The following is a 25,601-nucleotide window of genomic DNA, read 5'->3' as shown; positions in this document are numbered from 1 at the left end:
GAACCCAGTTGCTTTATTATAGGTAACTGTGGTGATAATTTTTAGAGTTATGCTATGTGCTATGGGTTAATGCTCTTGTACACTATAAAGATTTGTCACTCTTATTGGTTTAGTAGAAGGCTGATTGGTCAGTAGCCAGGCAGGAAGTATAGGCAGGGTGACCAGACTAGGAGAATTCTGGGAAGAGGAAAGGCAGAGACACAGTCACCAGCCAGACTCAGAGGAAGCAAGATGAGAATGCTGCCCTGAGAAAAGGTGCCAGGTCTGAACATAAACAAGAATTATGGGTTACCTGAGCTAATAGGCAAACAGTCTATAATTAAGTCTCGTGTGTTTCTTCGGGACTGGACAGCTGTAGGACCAGCTGGGACAGACACCGCTGTCAAGAGTCGTGTCTTATGCTGATACTCTCAGAAGAGCCACAAAGGCAAGAAAAACAGACAACAAAACTAAGCCATCATAAGTTGCTTCGTCAAGTATTCAATCACACTGATAGGAAAAGTAACTAACACAGAGACTGTACAGTCTCCTGCCCCAAAGAACGTGGGTCTGCTTTTCAGCATGTGCTCTCTGCTACTGGAAGCAATGGGAGACTGCCTCACAGGGAGGGGAGTACTAAAGACAATACCTCCTAGTTAGATGCTAGTTAGCTATTTTCTAAGAACCCTTTAACTACAAACACAGTCAGACATTTTATTTTTTTAATTTTATTGAACTATTCTTAACAACTCACATTTTAAAAGAATGTCAGATATTTTGAGCACCATTTACAAAAGCGCTATGCTAACCCGAATGAAGATACTCGTTTGTATACTAATTGAGAGTACAACAGAAGACAGAGCTAGGAAATAACAGTAACTCTTATTTTGTAGTCTTTATTAGGACACCTCCAAAAGAAAAAAAAGATTTTACCCTGGGAGTAAATTGAGTGTGTCATGAGAGAAACATATGTGGCCTTAGACATTGCCAGAAAGAACAGAACAAAGATTGGGTCCTGGATTACTAAATTTTAGAGTACACTTGAGCATATCATCAGAAATGTTTAAGCATAATGCCCTGACCTAACGTCTGTATAGCCATTCGCCGCGTACCTGTTTGTTCATGAGGTGTGTCCTGAATGTCTGTTCTGTATTCTGCTCTAGGTGGTCACTACCTGCTTAATGCTACTTGGGAGGCAGAGTGACGATGCTACCTTGGTCCCTAATAAGAACCATCAGAACTTTCTTTGCTATCTCAGGACTTGGGGAAAAAGAAAAGAGACTTCAAAAATTTGAAAAAGACTTCAAATTGCTTGCTTTAAAAATATAGCACCTGACACACAGTAGACAGTTACAACACAGCAGGGCAGGGCGTTCAAGGGGGATGGGTCAGAGCTTGCGAAAGGGCTGCTCAGCATTCCTTGAAAACTTCCTAGCTTGAGAATTAGTTAAATAAAATCTTGAGATCTTAAAGAGTCTCAGCTTTCAGGTCAGCAGTGCTGGCGCACACCTTTGATCCTAGAACTTGTGAGGCAGAGGCAGGCAGATCTCTGTGAGTTCGAGGTCAGCCTGGTCTATAGAGCAAGTTCCAGGCCACTAGAGCTACACAGAGAAACCCTGTCTCGAAAAAACAAAAAGATAAAGTGTCTCTGCTTTCAATATCTCTAAAATTGGTTCATTGCAGAGAACAAAGTGTTTCTCCAATTTGACAGAGAAATTGATGCTGGGTTGATTTTTTTTTAAGTCACAATTAATAGTTTTGTTTATAAAGCTCACTGATTCTTTGATTTGTAATTTTTATGTTTTTATTTGTAGTTCTTAAAATAAGTTTCTCAGTACCAAGAAAAAACACATACAAACATTAAGGGAGCAACAGAATGACTCCACCTCAGAGCACTGCAAACCAAACCTTGTCACCTCTGATTCTAATCGTGTTACTATGAATCTTCATATTCCAGTTGGCTCTTCTTAGCTCTAAGAGCAAGCTCATTGAGAAGTTGTATTACAGTTCTGGCCTGACATTTTAAAGAGTGTCTAGTTTCAAAAAAGGCCCAAGTAAACAAATGGTTTCCCCGCAGACGAAACTTTTACCACCATATAAAGAGTATATATTTGCCGCTGAAGTGCCATCTAGTTTCGTTATCTGTACCTAAACATTCTAGCTGTGAGAAAGAAACCCTAATTTTGATAAAGGAAGTCTGTAAAAACGCTGGCACAAGTCCAAGCATACCCTATGCGTGCTCTCTGAAGGAAAGCTGGCTTTCTCTGGGATTCAGGATATGCATGAACTCCGCGTTTTCCTCAGCCATAAGTACAGTTGGCTGCATTTCCGTGGATCCAGAGGCAAATCTGGGCGTACTTGAGCGGAGTGATGCGCACGGCCACATTAAAGTCCTTCTGAACCCCGTGCGCATCCACCCACTGGTGACCTGAGTAGACCGCGATGATCTTGCGCTTCCAGGTTTTTTTGCCTGGCTCTTTGAGCCTCAGGTAGATCCCAGAGCCTGTGGAGCCTGCCTCAGCATCGCAGTACTGGTAGAGGAGGTCATTGGATTCCTCAGAAACGCTGCAAAAACGATACACCAACTGGTCATCCCTGTCGTTGTCAAACCCGGAGAAGTGAATCCGGCCTCCTGGCAACTTGGTGATGGTGGGGCTAACTCCTAGCTCCATATGCTGCTGTTTGTGTGCTCGCTTCAGTTCCAAGAGCGCATAGTCGTAGTCCAAGTCCGGGTCCCCACTCTCTCCTCTCGCCCAGCCTTTGGGGATGTGGGTGCTCTTGACGCGGGTCCACTGGAAGGAGGGTCTCCCTTGGGTGACCTTGGGACCTCGCCGGGACCCTTTTCCCTGGCTTTGGGTGGCGCTCTCCTGAGGATGCTCCTGATCACTGTGACTTTGGCCACCACGCTCTGCTTCTCTCCGGCCCCTCTTGGAGCCTCTGCGTTTCTTGCGGCCTCCTTTGTTTCTCATCTTCAGCACTCCCACCCTGAGCTTTTTACTGCCTTTGATATAGTCCTTCCCGTCGTGGACACAGTGGGCAGCCGTGAGCACGTGCTTGGGGGAGACGAAGGCGCCGCTGCAGCCAGTGGACAGCTTCACCGCTGTATTAAAAGGGAAATTGGTCAAAAACCTTTTGTCCAAGATGCTGAACCTGCTGTCCGTACCATACACTTGCCTCCTTCTCCTACGGTGTGATCCTTTTATGCTGCTGTTTTGAGTGGGCTCTGGGACCAGATCTTGAACTTTCACTCTCGTTAGGGTTCGGGTGCCGTTCTCAAAGACCGTCTCATAGGAAAGGGAGTCTTCGAGTTGGGAAAGGCTGGGAGCCGGGAGCTCTTCCTGACATTCGATGCCGCACACTGTGGTCACCTTCACCCCAGCATCTGCCTGGAACGCGGGGCTGGCGAGATGGACAGTTCTCTCACTCACAACCCGGGGTATTCTGCTCAGGTGCCAGGAAAAATCTGATTCTGTTTCAGACCCATCCGAGAGGGTCCATCCAGAGATGAACATTATCAACCAAAATAACATATTTTCCATCCTATTCTTCTGGTTTGTCCTTTAATAACATGAAAAGGAAAGAGTGATTTTGTGATCTCTTTTAAACGTTACTTCCCTCTTCGTTTATGCATTAGGTCCTCAGTGTACCTCCAGCATGAGTAGATCCCACCTTAGACCTTCTGGAGAGCAGATCAACATTCTGCTAAGCAGATCCGTAACAGACATCCAAAATAAGCAAGTATTTTCTTACCCAGCTCTCCCTGTCAGCTTATAGATCCCTCTTCCCCTCACCACCTGCTTCCCCAGACAGCTCAGGATGGGACAGAGTGGGGTTCTGTTGAGAGGTCTCAACCCCACAACCTCCCCCCAGATGTTTATTTCTCCATTGCTTATAGAGACAGAAGTAGCACCCTGCAGTTTCTTCTGGTACTTAACTCTTTAAAAGCAGGATCATAAATTCTTCACGTCTAAAAAGTAAAAAACTATCAGAGTTTGGAAACTTTCACTGAAGTACAGAATTTCCCTGGTCCAGGCTTTGCAAAAGGAACTGATATGGAGGTGTGCATCAGACAGATGATGCTACCAAGCAGTACAGAGTTAGAGACAGTTGAGTTCATATGCTGGTCACCTGCTCTGATTTTATATATGCATAGGTGCACACCACTGGTACACATACAGACCACACACACACACGATGCACACTATACACATACAGATACACACATAACATACACATACAACACACACATAACATATATACATACAGACACACACACAGCACATATATAAACACACAGAGGGAAGGGGAAGGGGGAACAGGACTGGAGTCGAACCTAGGGCTCCATGCATGCTGGGCAAGCACCTACTGTTTCTGCTGCTTTTACTTTTCATTTTGAGACTGTCTCAGCTGCACAAATTGACCTTGCTTGAACTTTCTCTGTCACCCAAGCTGGCTGTGACCTTTGATGTGTGTATCTCAGCTTCCTGAATAGCTGGGATTTAGGCCTTTGTCACCAGGCCTGGCCCCTCCTTTGATTTCTCTCCTTTAGAGTATCTTTTATTTATTTGTTGACAATTTTATTCATTGACAATGTCATACAAACAGACTGTGTATCTTAACCGTACCTAGCACTACGGAGCCCTCTCCCGCACTTCCCTGACACCTCCCCGTCACACCTTCCTGTTGTCGCTTTTATTTTTGAAACACTCAGTCCAAGCAGGGCTGTCCGCTGGGGTGGCGACTGTCACTGCTGCCTGGTGTTTGGCAGCCCGTGTATAGGTAACCACAACTGCAGTGGGTTCCTTTGGTTTTTACAGACTCCATTGCCATGAAAAGAAAATATACAGTGACGACTACCTTATGCAAAAGTAAGAAATATGTCCTAGACACTTTTAAAATAAAGTTTTGTGTGGAAACACCATTTGTACAAAAGTTCTTTCAGAGTGGAATTTTATGTGAAAATTGTTTCAGAATTTGTGGAGCATAGACAATGGTTCTTGATTTACTACTTGGAGAACGTGATACTAAAATACTGTGGTCATTTTTCATCATGGCTCTCATCATCTAAGCTTTCCTGATACTAAATATATTTAAAGTTGCCAATATGTGGTATGATTCCCCTCTATTGTTTGCACAGTCTCCTCGTCTCCAGGTGCATTGCATGTAAGCATGTAAACATGTTCTCATGGGCTACAGCTTGCGGTATTCCTTGGAGCCATTCTGAACCTCTCTCTGTTTGTTTGAGACAAGGTCTTGCTGTGTAGTTGTGGCTGTCCTGGAACTTGCTATGCAGACCGGGCTGGCCTCAAACTTCAGAGATCTGCCTTCCTCTGCCTCCCTAATACTACGATTAAAGGTGTGTGCTACCATCTTCTGCTCAAGAGAGTTTTTAGATTTGAGATACAACTATTTATTTTTCCATTCTGATGGTGCTCAGAACTGAACTCAGATCTTAGCACATGCTAGGCAAACGTCCTACCACTGAGCCCATTTAAAATTGTATTAGAGATAAGGTCTCACTTTGTAGCCCAAGATTACTTTGAAGTCATAATCTTTCTGCCTCAGTCAAACAAGAGACTTGGATGACAGGCATGTGCCCCCAGGCCCAACTACAAATTTCTATAAAATTGCTTTTGAAAGTTAGCCTGTAATGACCACTATCCATTATGTACTTAGTATGGCTGTATCAAAGACTGATAGTCATCAGTAGCCACGGCAGGATACATGAAATCTTTGCAACTTTTGACATGTGATTATCTACGCAGTAATAACCAACAGGCATTCTTGGGCAAAATCCAAGCTAACACTCCATCCATCCTATGGAATTCTTTCCCAGCTAGGTTTTTTTTTCTTTTTGCATGCTTTTAGTTGTTGTGGAATATTAATTTAAGATGTGCCACACTCATTTATGCTGTGGAATATTTGTTTAGTGATGCAAAGACGTGTTACTTTTGTTGGGTTAAATAAAATTAAACTGGGGTCAGGAGGCTGAGTCAGCAGTCAGCTGGCAGGAAGTGGAAAGGAGGAACCATGTGAAGTTAGGGTTCTTAAGCAGGGGTTGAGCTGACAGATGCCCTGTTTTGGGGTAGACGTGAGCTATGAGAGAAGGTTAGCTACTGGCAGTGATAGAGCTGCTGCCTGAGGGAACAGAATTCCCACCAGGCTGCAGCCAGTGAGGCTGAACCAGTACTGGTAGCTGCAGAGTCGCAATTAATAAAAAAACAACGTTTAGTCTTACAACTATTAAGCTCGTTGGGGACAAGAGAGATGGGATGTAAAGTCAGGTGCTGACTAACAGGCAGATGTCACCACGCTGATTACTGAACTGCAGTATCAAGCTGCGTATCCCCTTTGTCTCCCAGACTTTGAGAAGGAGGCTCCTAGAATTCACCTGTATTTAAGTACAATTCGATGACTCCTTTCCCATACAGACTTTGAACTCTATTATCTGAATCGAGGGTCCCAGCCAATACTTTTGAAAATTCCAAACCTGTCTGTCACTTCTAAATCATATTTGGTAACAGCTCCCGGCCAGGAGCACGCAGGCATGTGTTTCCCAGTGAGTGGATGCTTCGGGAAACATCCTTCACCGTCACTAATGTGACTTAACAGTCACATCAGACAGTGTTCACTGGGCCAGTGCAGTGGTACCTGGGAGTTTGTTAACAAACTTAACTACTGAACTTCCTTTGTTGGAGGAGAGCATTGATTTAGAAGTAACTCTGGGGCTATCTTTAGCTAATAAGAAGATTCTCTTCAAGATTTTCAACACAAGCTGAAGACATAGCTCAGCCCTTAGATGCCTATACTGTACTTGAGGACCCAAGTTCAGTTCCCAGCACTTACAGCTTACAACTACCGGCAACTCCAGCTCCAGAGGAATCTGACACCATTGGCCTCCATGAGCACTGAACTCAAGTGCACAAACCCCACCAACCCCCACATAATTTTAAATATATTTTTTTTTTGGAAAAAAATCTTTCGTTGTCCCTCTTTGGAAGTGGTAACTACTGCCTCTCCCCCAGCCATTTCTCTGCCTCTCTCTCTTCTCCCCTCTTCCCTTTCCCCTCCAGAACCCACTAAATAAACTATACCCAACTCTCTGCATGGCACATCTGTCTCTCACCCTCCAAATCTCTCACCCACCATGGGAACCCATCGAGGTCTCGGGTGGCCTTCCCCCTCCCCCCCGCCTCTCTCTCTTTTCCCCCTTTTCTCTTCCCTTTCCCCTCCAGAACCCACTAAACTATACCCAAGTTCTCAAAAAAAATTTTTTTCAACAAGAGATGTGGCTGAATAGGAGGGGGAAAAATGAGAAAGCAAGTTTTTTTGGCAGTCATCTATGAGAATCCGCGAAGAAGGAAACCTATTGTGGTGTTCCCATCTGCTCTCCTTATGGTGACTGTAGACATTCCCAAAAAGAGTTCTTGTCTGCCATTTTAACATTTCAAACGTGTTCCACGGCCTTAAGCTAAGCACCCCCCCCCCAAAAAAAAAATGTGTCTTCCATCTCTCCTTCTTGAATCTGAAACTGTTCGGTAATGTGTTTGCCTTGAAGTACTGTCCGACATGAGTATTTACAGGTCCCCAAATGACCATGCTCCTTTTGTTTGAGGAGTGCATTGTTTTGTAATCAAATCTCATATCTTGCTCACTGTAGCTAATAAAGTCTTTCTCCACTCCTTACAAAATAAAAAATAAAAACCGCATAAACTAATTACCAGAGCCCAGCACACACCCACTGTTAGAATGTCTCCTGGGGGGCGCTGGAGAGATGGTTCAATACTTGAGAGCAAGTGCTGCTCTTGCAGAGGACCCAGGTTGAGTTCCCAGCACCCACATGGTGGATCCCAACAATCTGGGATTCCAGCTCCAGGGGATCTGATGCCCTCTTCTGACTTCCTCGGCTACCAGACATGCTTATGGTTCACATACAGGCCAAATACACATAGAGCAAGTCTGAAAGAGCTGTGGGGCTTCTCAGATAACTATGTTTTAACCATATTTTCGGGTGCTTTTGAGATTCAGTGAAGTCTGAGTGACACTGAAGCCGCTGGGGACCTGACATCAGAGACTCTTTCCAGGTCTGATTGCGCAACTGTGCTCCAGATAGCTTTGACTTCATCTATGTGTAAAAAAAAATAAACTTAATTCTGACTTTCTTACTATATTAGCAACCACTGTTGTCAAATGTTCATCAAGAAGAAACACGACTTATTTATGCTTATATCATATACGTCTGACTCATTTAACTCAGTAGTAGGCTTGTGTGGATGTCTCCTGTATCCCACACCGTGAACCATGGGATGGTATTATTTTTCCAGCTCTGTTGGGAGCATCTCTGCAGTCCACCCACTGGAATAGAAACCATGCCTGTGTCTATCTTTGGCCATGCCCAAGGGCAGGGACTTGCAATATGACCTCCAAATCATGGTAATAAGAGGGCCGTTGCTTTAGTTAGCCCATCTAATCTGGGCTGTAATTTAAAGTTGGACAGATGTCTAAGAACACTTCCTTTTGGAAAAATCTAAGTTTTCTTTATGGCAAAATGTCAAGGAAAATGATATCTCTGATTGATAAAGCCACCCACAATCCAGTGGATAGGGCTATATACAACCATCATCCAGAAAACCTAACTTGATGACCTAGGAAACATGGTCCCAGTTGGAAAGGCAGCTTTTTTTTTCCATGCCTGTGCCCACACCTTCCTTTTCCCTAGCTCCTATTATAATAGTGATATAATGCTGACAGTGTCCAGAAGCCTTGCTTGGATTGGGGCTTCAGATCCCAGGTTTGGATAATAAAAGTGAGAATGCAAATATTGCCCTCCACTGTGAGTCAGCATATATGTAGTTGATCGTGGGATGGATTGTGGGGGCAGGTGCAGCAGAAAGGACATAGGTAAGAATCTAACACCTGCTTCTCTAATAGAGATAGGTACACGTCATTGCAAGAGATGACTTACTTCTACCACCATTTATTATCTGTTCTTAGAAGTGGGGCTTGACGGTAGTGCTTAGAATACATATGTATCTATGCCAACATAATGGGCATAAGGTCAGGTCAAGAATTGTCCATCTTTTCTTTTCTCCTATTAGGTGTATGAACTTAGGTAGTTTATTAACTCTCCTCTTGTGCACAGTGGGGACCACAGTAAGTTCTATTTTATAGTACTGTGTTAGAACTAAATGAGGTGAAATGTGCAAAGAATTACCACTCTGCTCAGAGCACGGTAAGTGGTGATACATGTGTTATTTTAAAAAGTATTATTCTATTCTAAAATCAATTCTTGGCTAACATTAAAGAATATGTAGTTCCAGCCGGGTGGTGGTGGTGCACGCCTTTAATACCAGCACTTGGGAGGAAGAGGCAGATGGATCTCTGTGAGTTCAAGGACAGCCTGGTCTACAACAGCTAGTTCCAGAACAGGCTCCAAAGCGCTACAGAGAAACCCTGGGGGGGGGGGGAGATACATAGTTTCTTTCTTTTGAAACAGAGTCTCATGTAGCCCAGACTGGCTTCAAAATTGAGAGAGGGTGACCTCAAACTTCTGATCCTCTGTCCATCTTCTGAGTGGTAGGATCATAGATCTACATCACCATACTGGGTTTATTAGACGCCAAGGATCAAACCCAGGGCTTCATGTGTGCTAGGTGAGTGTTCTACCAACTGCTCCTCAGCTCCCAAAACACATTGTTTCAAAAGAGTCTGCTTTATTTTTTCTTGGTTTTTTGAGACAGGGTTTCTCTGTAGCTTTGGAGCCTATCCTGGAACTAGCTCTTGTAGACAAGGCTGGCTTCGAACTCACAGAGAACCTCTGCCTGCCTCTGCCTCCCGAGTGCTGGGATTAAAGGCATGCATCGCCACTTCCTGGCTCCTTTTTTAAACCATTAATAACCCCTGTACCTCTCAACACCACTGCCTGCTTTTATACACACACTTAAGTGTGAATACCCTCATTTCCTCTTTCACCTGTGTAGTAAGGGTTGATGATCCAGGAGCCACCGCGGTCCTGCCTAGGCACTCTGAATAACCACAGACAGAAGTGACACTTAAGCCCTGGGTCCCAGGGGAAGCAGAGGGGCATTACTGGTGGTCGTAAACTATGGAGAAGCTTCTAGGCAATGAGATGTGTTCTGGAGAATACCTGTGCAAACTTGCATGGCCATTGTGAATTTGGCGACATGCGGAGAAGACTAATGGCTGCTGTAGAAGGTTTGTTTGAGGCCACTACAGTCACTTACAGACGTCCCTGACTGGCAAGAGCCCCAAGTGATGCAATATTTACAAGAAGTTTATAATTTCACAGTGGTGGGAAAATAAGAGTGTCGATGGCGTAACAAAGATGAACAGCAGAGACCAGGGTTTTTAACGACCATAGGGACAAGGGACTTTAAAATCAAATTAACTTGTGCTTTTCTTAAGGGTACCTCATCTCTGCATTCCATATAGTTTTGAGAGAACCCAGTGTATGCGTGTGCACATGCGCACACACAGTGAACTGATGGAGGAAGGTCATAGGTTAAAAAATAAACTGCTTGGCCCTCATAGGTTAGAACATAGGTGGGTGGAGTAAACAGAATAGAATGCTGGGAGGAAGAGGAAGTGAGCTCAGACTCGATAGCTCTGCTCTCTGGGGCAGATGCGATGAAGCTCCAACCCAGGATGGACGTAGGCTAGAATCTTCCCAGTAAGCGCACCTTGGGGTGCTACACACATTATTAGAAATGGGCTAGTCCAGGTGCGAGAGTTAGCTGAGAAGAGGCTAGATATAATGGGCCAAGCAGTGTTTAAAAGAATACAGTTTGTGTGTTGTTATTTTGGGGCATAAGCTAGCCAGGCTACCAGGAGCTGGGGTGGCAGGAACGCAGCCCGCAGCTCCCACTACAGTGAACACTCAGCAAATGGCAGCAGTTACCATTATTGCCTGACATCAGAGGTCAAAAATTGGAGGAGCTGGGCCTGGCAGCTCACAGCTGTAATCTTAGACTTTGGGAGGCAGAGGCAAGGGGATTATCAGTTCTAGGCTAGCTTGGACTCTGTAGTGAATGAGACTCTTGGCAGAGTAGGGGGGCTGATGTGGTATTTGCATTGTAGTCTCAACTACTAGGAAGGCAACAGTAGGAGATGCGATCTTAACATTCCCAGACCAGCCTAGACCACAGAGACACCGTATCTTCTAAAGAAGCAAAAGGAAAACCTCAGCAGGTATTTGTAAGGCGTTTCCTATATTTCTCATGTCCCCTGTGGTATGTAAGCGCTGGTCTCATCCTGAGGACCTGCAGCTGTACTCCTCACGTGATAATGGGAACGAACAATGTGCGTGTGATTAAGACAAGGGTTTTCAGATGAGGGGATTAACAGGAGTGTCAGATGAATCCACTGTGACCACAGGGCTGGCCTTAGAAACAGGAGGCAGGATAGAGCTGTGGAGATGGGAGCAGAGATTGAAGTGAGGTGAGGTCTGGACCCTCAGGATGAGGGTGGTCTTTAGAAGATGCTAAGGGTAAGCAAGCAGAGGATTTAACAAGAACACAGTCCTGCTGACCGACTTCTGAGCTCCAGACATGTCAGATTAATCATTCTGTGTGATTTTAACTGTGTAAGGTTTGGTAATTTACTAGAACAAAAATGGGAAGTCAGAGGGCTTGGGAGCTCATTAAAGTGTTTGCCATGCAAGCTTGAGTGTCTGTCTGGTGTCTAGCACCTGCTGAGGAAAGCTGAGTGTGGGCACGTGCGTGTGTGATCTGAGTGTGGGTACACGCGTGTGTGATCTGAGTGTGGGCACCTACTGAAGAAAGCTGGTGTGGGCACGTGTGTGTGATCTGAGTGTGGGCACACGCATGTGTGGTCTGAGTGTGGGCACGTGCATGTGTGATCTGAGTGTGGACATGCGCGTGTGTGATCTACGTGTGGGCACATGCGTGTGTGTTCTGAGTGCTAGGGGAGGTGGAGACATGGGGTTGCTGGAACTCATTGGCTGCCCACCTTGTCCTGATCCTAGTGAGAGATCCCACTCAAAAAATGAGGTGGACAGTTTCTAGGCTGGGCATGGTGGCACCCACCTTCAACTTCAGCATTTGAGAGTTCCAGCCCAGCCAGAGCTACTGAGCAAGACCCAGTTTCATTTTAAAAAAAAGGAAGGAAGGAAGAAAGAAAGATAAAAGGGAAAAAAAGGGGGGAAATCAACAAAAAAAATCACGGTGTTGGAGTGATGACTCAGTGGTTAAGAATGTTTGCTGCTCTTGCAAAAGACCTGGGTTCAGTCTGGCATCTCACACTGCCTGTAACTCCAGCTCCATGACATCCTCTTCTGGCCTCTGCATGCACCTGAACACAGCAGATGTCTCACACATGCATGCACGCATGCACACACATGCACACACACACACGTACACACACACATATAAATAAACAAATTAGATGACAGCTTCTGAGGAGTAACACCCAAGACTGGCCTCTGTTCTCCACATGTACACACTTGCACTAGAAAACACATGTGCACCAGCACACATAAATACATTCCCACCATACTGAAAAAGAAATAAGAACTTACTGCATGTATAAAGAACAAAGTTTTTAAAATTGTCTTCCCTGGATGTTTAGTGGAAAATAGTAGGAAGCAGTATGAAGTTGGGGGGATTCATTTCAAGGACCCTAAACATTAATTATAAAAACTATGAAAAAACAGGCATTCAATTTTAGAGATGAAAACATAATATCATAAAAGTTGTATAGTAATAACTAGTGTTGATAGAGACAAAATCTGAACAGTACAGATACTTTTCTATTTAATCGTAATATCTCTGAAATTTTTCTTGGCTATTGAGTGGTCTCTGAGTTCCTAAGATCTAGATTTGCTCACAAGTGATCATGATCAAGAGTACACAAGTGGTTGACTCATCAATGATCCTCAGAATACTCCATCCCTAGTCCTGGGGAGCAGGACCTTGCTGGCTATCTCTGTTGTAACCACTAGATGGCGAAGCAAGCCCGCCAAGAGCAAATCTGGGGTTGCATCCCCTCTTGCTTCACTCAGCTGTGAATCAGACTTGGCCTTTAAGCGTGAGAGATGGAGGAGGCACCACTGGTTCCCAATATACTAAATACTTGTCACATATGGAATTTATCACACTTAGAAAGCCCACCTCCAGGTTCTAGAGCCCATCCCGACGAGCTGAGGTCGGATCACGCTGTCCACAGCCAGACGAATTTCTGGCAGGTGTTTTTCCAAAAACAGCGCTAGTGCCAGCACACTCCCACCATGGCCTACAGCATTGCTGAACCATCCACCAAATGTGCTGTGATTTATTTCAACACGAAAGAAAGTCATGAACCTGCCAAATATTTCCATATGTTTATCAAATACTTTATAATCCATTACTGAGGCTAAGCTCTCCACCAATGCTACGTTGAGAATAAACGGTTGGAGAGTTCATTGACAATGTGCCAATTGCTTTTCAAAATACCACATACCATAGCCCTATTTTCAAGCTCAGCTTCGGGAGTGGAGACAAGAGCCATGTCTGCTTTAAAAGTTTGGCAGTCCTTGAGGGAAAGGAGGACGGTAAAGTTACACAGTTGATTAGTTTACAGTAACCCACAACTTCTGCTTCTCATCACAATAAAAACCAAAGCCTCCCTTTTTTTCTGCTATTTTTCCAGGATATGTACATCTCAATTTATAAAATGGCTTGCCGTGTGTAAATTAAATTTGGGGTGAATGGTTTTAAGGTAGCCTCAAGGGAGCAGCTCTCTGCTAGCGCCTTCATTTGCTGGTGTATAAAGTGCTCTGGGCATGGCTCTTGAGGTCTGCTTTTTTAAGTTGAACTTTCAGCAAAGAATAGTTAATAAATGCATTATATATGATAGTCACAGAGTATTTTGCTAATCACACATCACTCTTAGCTGAAGGAAATTTTATTTTTTTATTTTAAAATCATGACGTCACGATTTGTGAACTGCTAACTTGATGTTGGTCTTTCCTAACGTCTCCACTTCAGATTTCCCATCTGTAATATCAAAGGTGACGTACCTCTGGCCTCTGAATTCTTGTATCTGGTCCCAGTGTTAAAAAGCAATGTATTTGTTGAATGTTGGGGTATTCTGGGCCCAGAAAGAAAAGCAATCTATTCACTAGAGAAAGTTAACCCACACTGGCGACTTCGCGTGGAATGAGCCAAGCACAGTGTCACATTTTCAAATGTGTGCAAGAGAAACGTGGAGGAAATCTACACGGAGCCTTCTCACAAGGAAGGGTCATCTCTAAAATGAAATTCCACGCATGGTTTGATTGGCACTTTCTAGCCCAGCTCTCTTTCTTGGCTGGGGTTTTAACATTCTCTCTTCTAAATCATAAACCAGATCTTAAACACAATTCTCCAGTCAGCAAGTCATGACTTTTATAATCCTCTGTAGACACAAATGGACTTGGGCATTAGCAGGGGGTGGGGTGGGGTGTGGGTATTTCAGAAGCCAGAAAAGTTAATAAAATGGGGAGGAAGGGACTTGCTGTATCAGGCGCTCTCTCTCTCTCTCTCTCTCTCTCTCTCTCTCTCTCTCTCTCTCTCTCTCTCTCTCTCTCTCCTCCATGTGTGTGTGTGTATTTGGTTCATGTGAGTGAGTGTAGGCATGCCCTGTGGAGGTCAGAGGACAACCTTGAGTGTGACCATATGCCAGGCTAGCCCACTAGAAGCGTGCATGGGAGCTCTCCTGTTTCTCCCATTGCCTACAGGAGTTACAGATATGCACCACCCCCTCTGACTTTATGTGGGTTCTGGGGATCTGAACTCAGATCCTCACGCTTGTGAGGCAAGCCCTTTACACGTTGAACCATCTCCCCAGCTCCAACTACCACTTTCCAAGTTGAAGAGAGTGTGCTTTTCCAGAACTCTATCATAGAAAGTCTCTAGATCACACACACACACACACACACACACACACACACCTCACACTCACAGAGACAAAAGAAAACTTTAGTTTTCATGTGCCCATCACTCAGCTTTGGTAAGTCTCACTACTTGCCCCTTTTTAAAATCCACTCGCCAGACAGGAGGGGCTGGCACTTTAAAGCAAGCCCCAGATCTCCACTTCCTCTCACCCCCTTGTCCCACAGTCCATTTTACTGCGGGAAGAGGAGAGAGGGAGATAGAGCAAGAGTGGGGCAGACAGGCAGAGAGAGAGGCACTAGCTTTGGCGGAACTTTGCAAAGAGACAAATTTCTCTCCAGGAAAGGTTTTTACACCTTTTCCAATGACATCTGTTAATAATCACAAAAATAAAGAGGGTCCCCCCTCTGGTACTGCTTAAGTGGAAAGCATTCCGTTTGTAGTCCAATGCAAACATCACTCTGATATTAACCTTGTAGTGGCCAGCACTCACTCAGAAAGGAAGGGTGGTTGATCCCAAGAAGACAGCCCAAGCATGATCCCTTCTTCAGTGCCTATGTTCCTCTCCTGGGTCCCTCCTTGTTCTGGAGTGGTACAGGCTCTAGAGTGTCCTATGCCAGGAGTTCATCCTTACCTGTGAAGTTTATTGTATTCTCCAGTCCCAGAGCACTGCCCAGCAAGGATCGGGTGGATGCAGACGCTGGTGAAGGAATGTGCCAGCAGCCTAGTGGGCAGCCGAGTGCAGGGTCGGCTCAGCTCAGCGGAGCTCTCCCGAGGCCGACCGGGATCGGGCAAGAGTGGTGCTGCTGTGTTGGGTGGCTGGAGATGGGAGGGGAAGGGGCGATGACGCCGGCTTGAAGGGGAGGGGTGGGCGGATCCTGCATACTCGCCCCTGCATCCCTGCAGCGCCCTGATGTTTAACTAGAAAAACCTCTAAATGAGTTCACAAAAGATGTAGGCACCCGGGGCACATTTTAACTAATGTTTAAAAAACAAAGCAACAAAAACCCGAGGAGGAGGAGCCGCCAGCGTGGTCGTGCAGGCCTGTAAACCTAGCAGAATGAGAGACAGAGGGATCACCAGTTCAAGGCCAGCCGTAGCTTCACAGAGAGTTTGAGGCTAGTATAGTTACACAAGACCGTATCCTGAAAAACAAATTATCATCATCTGAAGAAGATACTAAGATACGCGGAAGAGAGGTGAAAACTACCTTTGTCATCCTATTGGTATCCAGTTCTTTTCTACCCGGGCTTTGCTTTCCTGAATGAACACCTCAACCAACTCAGTCTGTACCAGTGCCAAGGGAGCAAAGGTTGCCTCCAACCCAAGAGTCTGTGAATGAACCCAAAGGCAGAGGTGAGGAGCCTAGGCTGAGATGCTGGGAGGTCCAGAGACCATCCTGTGCAGCCTCTGGCAGTTCCCTTCTGTAGCTTCTACTTAGGCCAGGTTCTTACCATCACCACCAACTACCACCCCATCCCCCATCCTTTTCCCCACCCCCCAACTCCTGTCTCAATAAAACTTTCAGCATATTCTTTCTGTCTGCTCTTCCTTTATTCTTTCCTTAGAGTAGGTGATGTGGAATTCCCCTCTGTATGCTGTGAATACCATTGGTTAATAAAGAAATTGCTTTGAGCCTATAGCAGAGCAGGGCAGAACAGAGCTAGGAGGGGAAAACTAAACTGAATGCTGGGAGAAGAAGGCAGAGTCAGAGAGAAGCCATGGATATGCTGCCAGAGATAGACATGCTGAAACTTTGCCGGTAAACCACAGCCACATGGTGATACACAGATTAATGGGTTAGTTTAAGATGTAAGAGCTAGCCAATAAGAAAGTTAAGCTATTGGCCAAACAGTATTGCAAATAATATGGTTTCTGTGTGATTATTTCAGATCTGAGCTGCTGGGCAGTTGGGAAATGAACTAGCAGCCTCCTACTACAGGTAGGCACTTTTTTGGGTGCAGATTGTTTGTGGAAAGGAGCTTCATTTTTCTTCTTTTACCAGGAAGCAGGTCTGGGGCAAGAGTTGGTTGTATGAAGCATTTGTGTGTGAATGCCCAAAACTCAAGGTTCCATCCTCAGGGTGTGTTCACCCCAACTACACCCTACACACACACACACACACACACACACACACACACACAAGAAAAAAGAAAAGGGAAAAAAACTACTTTGGTCTATTCTGACCCTCATAGCAGCCAGAAAACCAAATAAGCTCACAGATCTAGCCTATTGGGTAACATTGGTTCTTGGTACTATATTTACTTGTTTATTTATTGTTCAAGGGGTACATTTTTTGCCATGGCACATGGGTGGAGACCAAAAGACAACTTGTGTGTATGGGGAGGGGGGTCATCTGTCTCATTCCCCCATGTGGGTCTGGGAGATAGAATTCAGGTCATCAGGCTTGGTGAGAAATGTTTTCTGTCTGTTGGGTGACATCATGGCAGCCCCAGTGTGTGTGTGTGTGTGTGTGTGTGTGTGTGTGTGTGTGTGTGTGTGTGTTTGTAATATCACTTCAAAGATGTATAGATGAAGGTCAGAGGACAGTTTGTAGGAGTTGTGTAGGTCCTAGAGACAGATCAGTTCTCAGGCTTGGTTGCAAGTGATTTAACCTTCTGAGCCACATCACAGCCTGGTAAAACGTGAATCTTTAATGGATTTCTGAATTTTTCAGATTTCCAGGTACCTTTTAAACAGAATGAGATCATAACATACTGTTGTTTCCTTTTTCTTTCTTTCTTTCTTTCTTTCTTTCTTTCTTTCTTTCTTTCTTTTTTTTTTTTTTCGAGACAGGGTTTCTCTGTGGTTTTGGAGCCTGTCCTGGAACTAGCTCTTGTAGACCAGGTTGGTCTCGAACTCACAGAGATCTGCCTGCTTCTGCCTCCCGAGTGCTGGGATTAAAGGCATGCGCCACCACCACCCAGCTGTTTCCTTTTTCTTACTTAGCATTGTCTTATAGGCTTTGACCCACATAGTTCACTGGGAATTTCTTATCTGGATTCATTCATTAGTTCGAAAGCTCTCAGCAATCAGATCATAAAATGGTATGACTCTTTAAATTGTCGCTGCTTTCTGTGGAGCTCGGCATGGGGGCTGATGGTTGATCTGAACATCTTTCCTAGTTAAATGTAGTGCAGGCAAGTCACGGAAGAAGGCCCGAAAAGAGAGCAGGAATCCTGTCAGATACTAAAGGGCTATGCTCACTGGACCCCTGACCTCCTCACCTCCAAACTAAGAAGGTTGAGCTGCATTTATCAGCTCTCAAGCATCTGGGGCAGGAGTGTGTTCTGTCTCAATCCATTAATCCACAGGGTCTGTCTCTCCTTCACTGAGCATCCCCACCACCATCCCACAAAAGCAGACTTCAAGGAAGGGCTCTCACGTGTTCTGGTCCCTCCCTGAGCTTTACCCCGGCCTGTGTACCCATGTGTGAGGTTTTCTATTTACTTCTTCTGTGGCTTCAGGGTTGTAGCTTCTCACACTTTGCTGGCCTACACTAGTCTATCACGTTTCCTCCAACCTAGTGTGAGCAGTTCATCTGCCTGTATCTAACAATATCCCCTCAGGTTTCTTCACAACCAGGGTTCCTGATCTGGTCATTACAATGTTCCTATAATTTCCCTGGGCTCCCCAACCAGATGTCCATGTGCACATGTGAATGCATGGTTTTTATAATAGCATTCATACTGTTTTAGAAAATAATTTCTCATAGGAAATGCTGCTATCAGTTTTAAAGAAAAGAAAAATGTCATAAAAAGCTTCTTACCTCCTTTCCCCAATGTTCCTAGTCCTCAGTATTGTGAATATCTTTGAATATTGTGACTATTGAGACCTTTACTAAATTACTTTATCCCAAAGAACTGAGGCCAGGTGCACAGGTTTATTGCATCACTGTAAGCACAGCCCAGACCTTCTGTTAATGAATCAACAGAACACATAACTACCACATCTTTGAAAGCTCCAGCTTAATCCTGATGTCTGTCTAGACCTCCAGATGTAATTCTGAGAATCCCTGAAGATTCTTGACACAGTTTAATTCCTGAGAGGCATGGTGGTCTCAAAATAAAAAGTGATCATCGTGCCTGGCTAGGATTAAGAGTACCCCACTGAGCTTCCTACTCTCTGCACCCCAGACTTGATCTCCCAAGACAATCAGAGCTAGACTATTTCCCTCTCAAAGGCTAAATCTCCATCACAATGGAAATATACTTAGAAGGTGTGGAAAGTTTTAGCTATGGAAAAACAGGACAAGGAGGGTAAGACAGACTCATGGGCAAGGTCTCTGTAATGACTCAGCCTTAGAGAAGTCACAGAACTCCCTGCGGAATCTTCCCTTTGAACTTTCAATTCTAAGGTTTTATTAGAACCTTTTATTATTAGGTAATATGTTCTGAATCTTTAAGACTTTGGGGTCCTTTGATTAAAGCAAACTTAGAAGATTAATACGTTATATTTAAAGAGGAGAGAGAGAGGCAAGGTGGCATTTTCCTAAGATCAGTTATTCTGATAGCCTTCTGTGGTCAGCTAATTTGAGGCACAGTCACTGGCTCTCCACAATCCTGCAGAACTCTTGCTTCCTCTCTGATGGTCTAGAGAGGAGCAACAGTGCATTCCCAAAAGAAGTCTGAAAGTTGGGTTCATTGGTGCAGCCCCCCCTCCACTGGGATCCATCCTCTCTGTTGGCCAACACTGATGTCTCCTCTGTAAGAGGACTGGGCTTGGGTACTTGTCCCACTGTTTTGGAACTGTCCCCATGTCTGCCTAGAACTGAACATGCCTCAAGGGCAGCAAAGCCTTTGTATATTTAGCACTGAGAGCAACATCTGTAAATGAGGTGTCTGATGATTGTAAACTGGAAGATGGAAAGGGTTTTTGAAATGGACCAGCGGAGAGTCTCCATCACTCTCATTTGTAGTTTAGATTATCAGATGAGACTGGACTTCTAATAAAAAACATCCCGGCTGGGCTGAGGAGATGGCTCAGTTGGCTAAGGGCTTGTCATGCAAGAATGGGGACCTTAGTTGGATCCTCTGGTTCCCACACTAAAAACCCAGGAGGAGTGATGCATTTGATCCTGGGGCTTGCTGGACAGCCAGTCTTGTAGAATCAGTAAGAGACCCTGTCTCAAAAAATAAGGGAGAGAGCAGTTGAGGAAGAAAACTGACTGCCATATCTAGCCTCCACCCATAAACACATGTGTACGCACACACACACACACACACACACACACACACACACCGCTGTGACTAAGCCTAGGACATAATAAGTAGGTGTGAATGAACCACCTAATGAATGAGAATGTGATCCAGGGAATGCAGTCTGAACTAAAGCAGAGGACCTCAGCTAGACAGTCTGTGGGAGGCAGGATTTCATATCCATTGCTGGAGGACAGAGACTCTTGTAAAGCTGAACTCATAGGAATGTAAATTGGGGCTAATGGAGCTGAATCATTTGTACTTCAAGCTTGGAAGTTCATAACGGCTTTTGGTTTTATTTTTGTTGTTACTACATATTTGGGGGTTCTGGAAATGGTGATAATAAACAGCCAGAGTACATGATCTGTCTTTCAATAAAGATCTTTATCACGGCCACTCTTGAGCAAGGCATATTTTCAATTCTGCATCCAATCAGGGAGAACAAAGCCAGTCCGTGTGTGTGCGCATGTGTGCGTGTATGCGTGTGATGAAGATCGTTTCTTTGTGTGTCCCAGGCAGGCATTCTACTGAGCTATGCTCCACTTCCCCAAGCCCTGTTCCTCTTCCTGTATGGTCCCTGAATACAAGCCTGAGCCCACCTTGGGCAACAAGAAAACATTCAGCGGCATGTATCACAGGCTTGGAGTTGTATGTGCTTGGGAACAAGTTCCTTAACCTTTCCAAGCCCTGCTCTTTCATCTGGTAAACTGGCTGAAACTAGCCTGGGAAAGTGGTTGTGGGGATGACTGTGACAGAGACAGGACAGCCTGTAGCTGTGGCCCACCTTGTAGTAGACACTCAACCACAGAGTCACATCAACTCCACAAACCCAGAGAAACAGCAGACGACAATATTTTACTAATGACAGGCCGCTGCATCACGCCTAATCAGAAACCTGTTCTGTGCCTCCGTGTCTGTCTGAGTAGAGGCCATAAACCTAGGTGCCTCTGCCACCAGGCACTTGCCACTTCTCCCTGCTCTATCCTTCAACTACTCGTATACTCCAAGATTCCCAGCAGACTGGGACAAATGTCAGTAAGTTTAGTAGTCCCGCACGTAAGTCTACACCTGTGTCCTCAGGCATGTGAGGCCAAGGCAGGAAGAATCCAAGTTTGAAGTTAGCCTAAGCAATGTAGAAGGATCCCGCCTCAAAGATGAAATAGCAGAAGTCGGGCTGGAGAGATGGCTCAGAGGTTTAGAGCATTGCCTGCTCTTCCAAAGGTCCCGAGTTCAATTCCCAGCAACCACATGGTGGTTCACAACCATCTGTAATGGGGTCTGGTGCCCTCTTCTGGCCTGCAGGCATACACACAGACAGAATATTGTATACATAATAAATAAATAAATATTTAAAAAAAGAAATAGCAGAAGTCAAGAAACCTTTGTAAGACTGAAATATCACTTAAAACCTTCACAAATAGGGAGGAGTTGCTCATGAAGGGATAGATGGCAGCATATGAGAAAGCAAAAAGCTTCTGGTAGCTTCTGGGCATTCTAGGCTGCTTAATGTGGCTATAACGAAGGGAATGAGGAGATGAACATTGAGACATGAGAATCACATTTGGAATGGGTCACATTTGATCCTGCAGGACAAACATCTCAGATAGTAAGCTTGTTTGTTTGTTTGTTTTTTAATGACATCAACGAACTGGAATTTTTCAATAAAAGCCCATAAAACTGATTTCAGCGTTGATGTGTGTGTGTGTGTGTGTGTGTGTGTGTGTGTGTGTGTGTGAAAAATTACTTCAGCTAAGTCTGGTCCACATTCCTTCATGGCAATGGTCACATAAAACTAAGCAGAAACCAGCAGTGCAGATGGAGCTGGCTCTCTGGGCCTGGAGCTTGTCCCCAATTCTGTCAACTCCGCATCCATCTGATGTCCAAAGTTCTTACCTCATCCAATTTCCCTTATTCTTAGCTATATGCATTATACAGAATCCTAAAGAGTACCCACAAAAGATGTGAGTAGTTGTACATCAGAAAGCTAATACTAGGGACTGGAGAAATAGGTCAGTAGTTATGAGCATTGGGTGCTCCTCCAGAGGACCCAGGTTCAATTGCCAGTACATGGTGGCTCACAACGGTCATAACTCCAGTTCCAGAGGATCTGATACTCTCTTCTACCCTCCTTGTGCATAAGGCACACACCTAATACACAGACATGCATGCAGGCCACACTCAACCTGAGTTTGATCCCTTGTACCTATATGGTAGAGGAAGAGACCTAGCTCCCACATTCTTACCATGATACATGCACATATGCACACATACGCACACACAGGTAATAATAAAACACTATAAAATTTACATATGCACAAAGAGATATATACACACAGACATACATTTATTTTACTACTGAGTAAAGAGAAATATGAGAAAATGTGGACATTAAGAGAAGAAGGAAGGAAAGGGAAGCAAAAACCATCTGTACTGTATTTTAGAAAGACTGAATTTTTAACGAACTCCTAAGACTGTATTTGTCAAATCACCCATGTGCGTATAACCATGAAAAGATGCGGGAGATTGTCACATAATGTTTTCAGGATTCCAGTCATTTTCATTGTCACACATTGCAGATTTCTTTACATGACATTGGTGTGAAACTCCCACACCATGTGTGTAGATGTGAAATAGAGATACACGAAAATAAAGTCATGGAGTGAGGGATGAAGCTGGGTGGAATGTTTCCCTGGCATGCCTGGTGCTGTGGGTCAGAGCCACAGCCGTACAGAACCCAAACAACTCCCCAAAGGTGGGGAGCCAGAGAGAGAAGAGGAGAGAGGAGGGCCAGGAGAACCGGGGGTTGGGGGAGGACTGGAGAAGGGCTGAGTGAGGCCAGCATTCCTCTCTTATTAGGTCCCGTCCTGTTCTAGTTATTTATCAGATGGCTGGATTTAGCTATTCATTTTTTGGTTTGACTTTCCTTACTTAAAAAATGGAATAGAGCCAGGCATGGTGGTGCATGCCTTTGATCCCAGCACTCAGAGGCTGAGGTAGGTGGATTTCTGTTGTGTTTGAGGCGAGCCTGGTCTAGGTAGTGGGACCGTGTCTCTAAAAAAGGGGGGAGGAGGAATGTGGGGATGATCATTTCAGGCCTTGAGGGTTGGTATTAGGCTCAAATAAAAGAATTTCCTCACGATACCAGCTCCACCATGGGCTCCTCACAAACGGCAGGTGTATTTAATGCTCTCCGAATCACTGCCCTGCTCGTATGGTGATCTGGGACAACTTTTAACTTTGCTTTGCTTTGCTTATTGTTTTTTGTTTTGTTTTGTTTCGGTTGGTTCGTTGGTTTTGGTTTTTCGGAGACAGCATTTCTCTATGTAACCCTGACTTTCATGGAACTTGCTCTGCACACCAGGCTAGCCTTGAACTCAGGGATCCACCTGCCTCTGCCTCCCGTGTGCTGGGATTAAAAGCTGCAGCACCACCGCCCAGCCCTTCTGCCTAACTTCTCTTTCCTTCCAAGGTCCATGGTCCCTCTGCTCCTTCGATGCTGATCACCTGCTTGAAGCCAAGAAAAAGACTCTGAGGTACAGTCCACTTGGGTGACTCCAGGTCCAAGCCTTCCTCTTCTCCTTTGCCCACTTCCTTTCAAACCCGCCTTCCAAATCAGGGTCTTCAGATGCCCTGGTCACATTTAGTTTGATCCTTAGAAGCCATTGTTACATAGGCTTCTTAAGTTTCTTTCTCAGATTTTGCCATATATGAAGACACGGGTCAAACAACTGTAGGGCCCAGGTGTGATATGACTGCCAAGTGCCACCTTAGGTCGTGTATTCATGGAGCCACATTCCCTCCCAGCCCCACCAAATTCAACAGAAATGATTTGAACTTCTGGCACAAACATGGCCCAATCTCTTTGAAGGACCTAAATCTCCTTAATGTGTGTGCATCCATTAGCATCTGTGCCACAGGAGCAAGGAGAGACGCTAGCACAGCTCAGGGAAGTCTGGCCTGCAGGCACCCAAGCTGATTGTGGTGTCTTTGTTTTATTTTTAAATAAGAAATCCCACCTAAGACTAAATAAAACTCAACCACTCAGTTGGCTTACTCCTCTAGTTCTAAAATGTATCAGGGAAATACAGAAAAACAACTATCAATATAAATATTGAAGTTTTCCCTCCAAAGCTGAGTTGTAGAGTATGGTACTTTAGGACTAAATTCTGTCAGGTGTGGTGGTGCACGCCTTTGATCCCAGCACTCAGGAGGCAGAGGCAGGTGGATCTCTGTGGATCTGAGACAAATCTAGTCTACATGGTAAGTTCTAAGTCAGTCAGGCCTACAAGGTGAGACCTGTCTCAAACAAACAACAAACCTCAATTTTGACCCATCTCCAAGCTTTGCTGAGTACTTAGCAGGCCAACTTCAGTTATTATTTTTTATTTATTCGTGTTTCGGCTTTGTAAGAACTTCTGAATAGAGAGATTCTTCCCCTTTTTGCCTCCAGATTACACTTTAGTCTTCGTCAAAGAGTAAAGCATTTTATACATTTCCCAGCACAAGCCTTCAGATGTTGAGATTTAAAAGAAAAATTCTGCTCCATTTGCTTCCCCTGATTAACATACAGACAGAAGTCAACATTTACTGTGAGCTTAAAATGCCTCAGGCGCTGGCACGGTGAGCTAGTTCTTCCAGGGGAGTTGACTGTGCATTGCGGGGCACTTTAGTTCTCCTTTATGGCTATGACAACCAAATTAACACTCTGAACGTCACCAAGTGTCCCACCCCAGGCTGAGGAGCCCGCCTCTAGCTCCAGACACTTTCTGCCATCTGGTTTTATTTCTTCTTCATCGGGGAGGAGGCTATGGAAGTTTGAGCACATTCCCCTCAAGGGCCCCGCAGCAGGTCAGTGAGCTGCTTCATGGGATCCAGATTCCAGCTAGTATAATTCCATGGCTTTTTAGAGATCAAGGTGTGTGTGTGGGGAAGGGGGTTGGTGCTGGAGATCTGACTGAGAGATCAAGGTGAGTGGTGGGGATGCTGGAGGACTAACTTGGGCTCGATATTTCTTTCTTTTTCTTTTTCTTTTTTCTTTTTTTTGGATTTTCGAGACACGGTTTCTCCGTAGTTTTTGGTTCCTGTCCTGGAACTAGCTCTTGTAGACCAGGCTGGCCTTGAACTCACAGAGATCCGCCTGCCTCTGCCTCCCGAGTGCTGGGATTAAAGGCGTGCGCCACCACCGCCCGGCTTGGGCTCGATATTTCTTTTCTTTTTCTGCCCTGTGCCAGTTAGTTTTTGTTAACTTGACACAAAGCAGCATCACTGGGAAGAGGGAACCACCACATAGGAATTCCCTTCATTGGATTAGCCTCTTGGGCATGTCTGTGGGCATGTCTTCTTGATTGACGTGGGGGGTCCAGTTCACTTAGCTAATACAGCCCCTGGAAAAGTGGTCCTGTATAAAAAACAAACAAGTGGGCAAACAGAACCCAGACTGAGCAAGCCATGGAAGCAAGCCAGGAAGATGCATTTCTCCATGGTCTCTGCTTCAGTTCCTGCCTTGATTTCCCTTGACAATGTGCCAGAACCATTG

At 45.0% G+C, this 25,601-nt stretch overlaps 1 protein-coding gene across 1 annotated transcript; it reads right to left on the bottom strand.

The window, feature by feature from the left end:
- Positions 1-767: 767 nt before the first annotated feature.
- Positions 768-15,638, bottom strand: Prss35 (serine protease 35). The gene is made up of 2 exons (XM_057767997.1): positions 15,502-15,638; positions 768-3,537 (listed from the first exon to the last, which is right to left on the bottom strand). The coding sequence occupies exon 2, from the start codon at positions 3,516-3,518 to the stop codon at positions 2,280-2,282; it is 1,239 nt and encodes a 412-aa protein (XP_057623980.1). The 5' UTR covers positions 3,519-3,537; positions 15,502-15,638; the 3' UTR covers positions 768-2,279.
- Positions 15,639-25,601: the final 9,963 nt, after the last annotated feature.

The sequence above is a fragment of the Chionomys nivalis genome, chromosome 4 (assembly GCF_950005125.1).
Source record: "Chionomys nivalis chromosome 4, mChiNiv1.1, whole genome shotgun sequence".
Lineage (NCBI taxonomy): Eukaryota > Metazoa > Chordata > Mammalia > Rodentia > Cricetidae > Chionomys > Chionomys nivalis.
The sequence above is the reverse complement of the archived record's forward strand: the minus strand, read 5'-3'. Positions and strand labels throughout refer to the sequence as shown.

Excerpts from the sequence above, each read along its gene's own strand:
- Prss35 (XM_057767997.1), bottom strand. The coding sequence starts at position 3,518 with ATGGAAAATATGTTATTTTGGTTGATAATGTTCATCTCTGGATGGACC.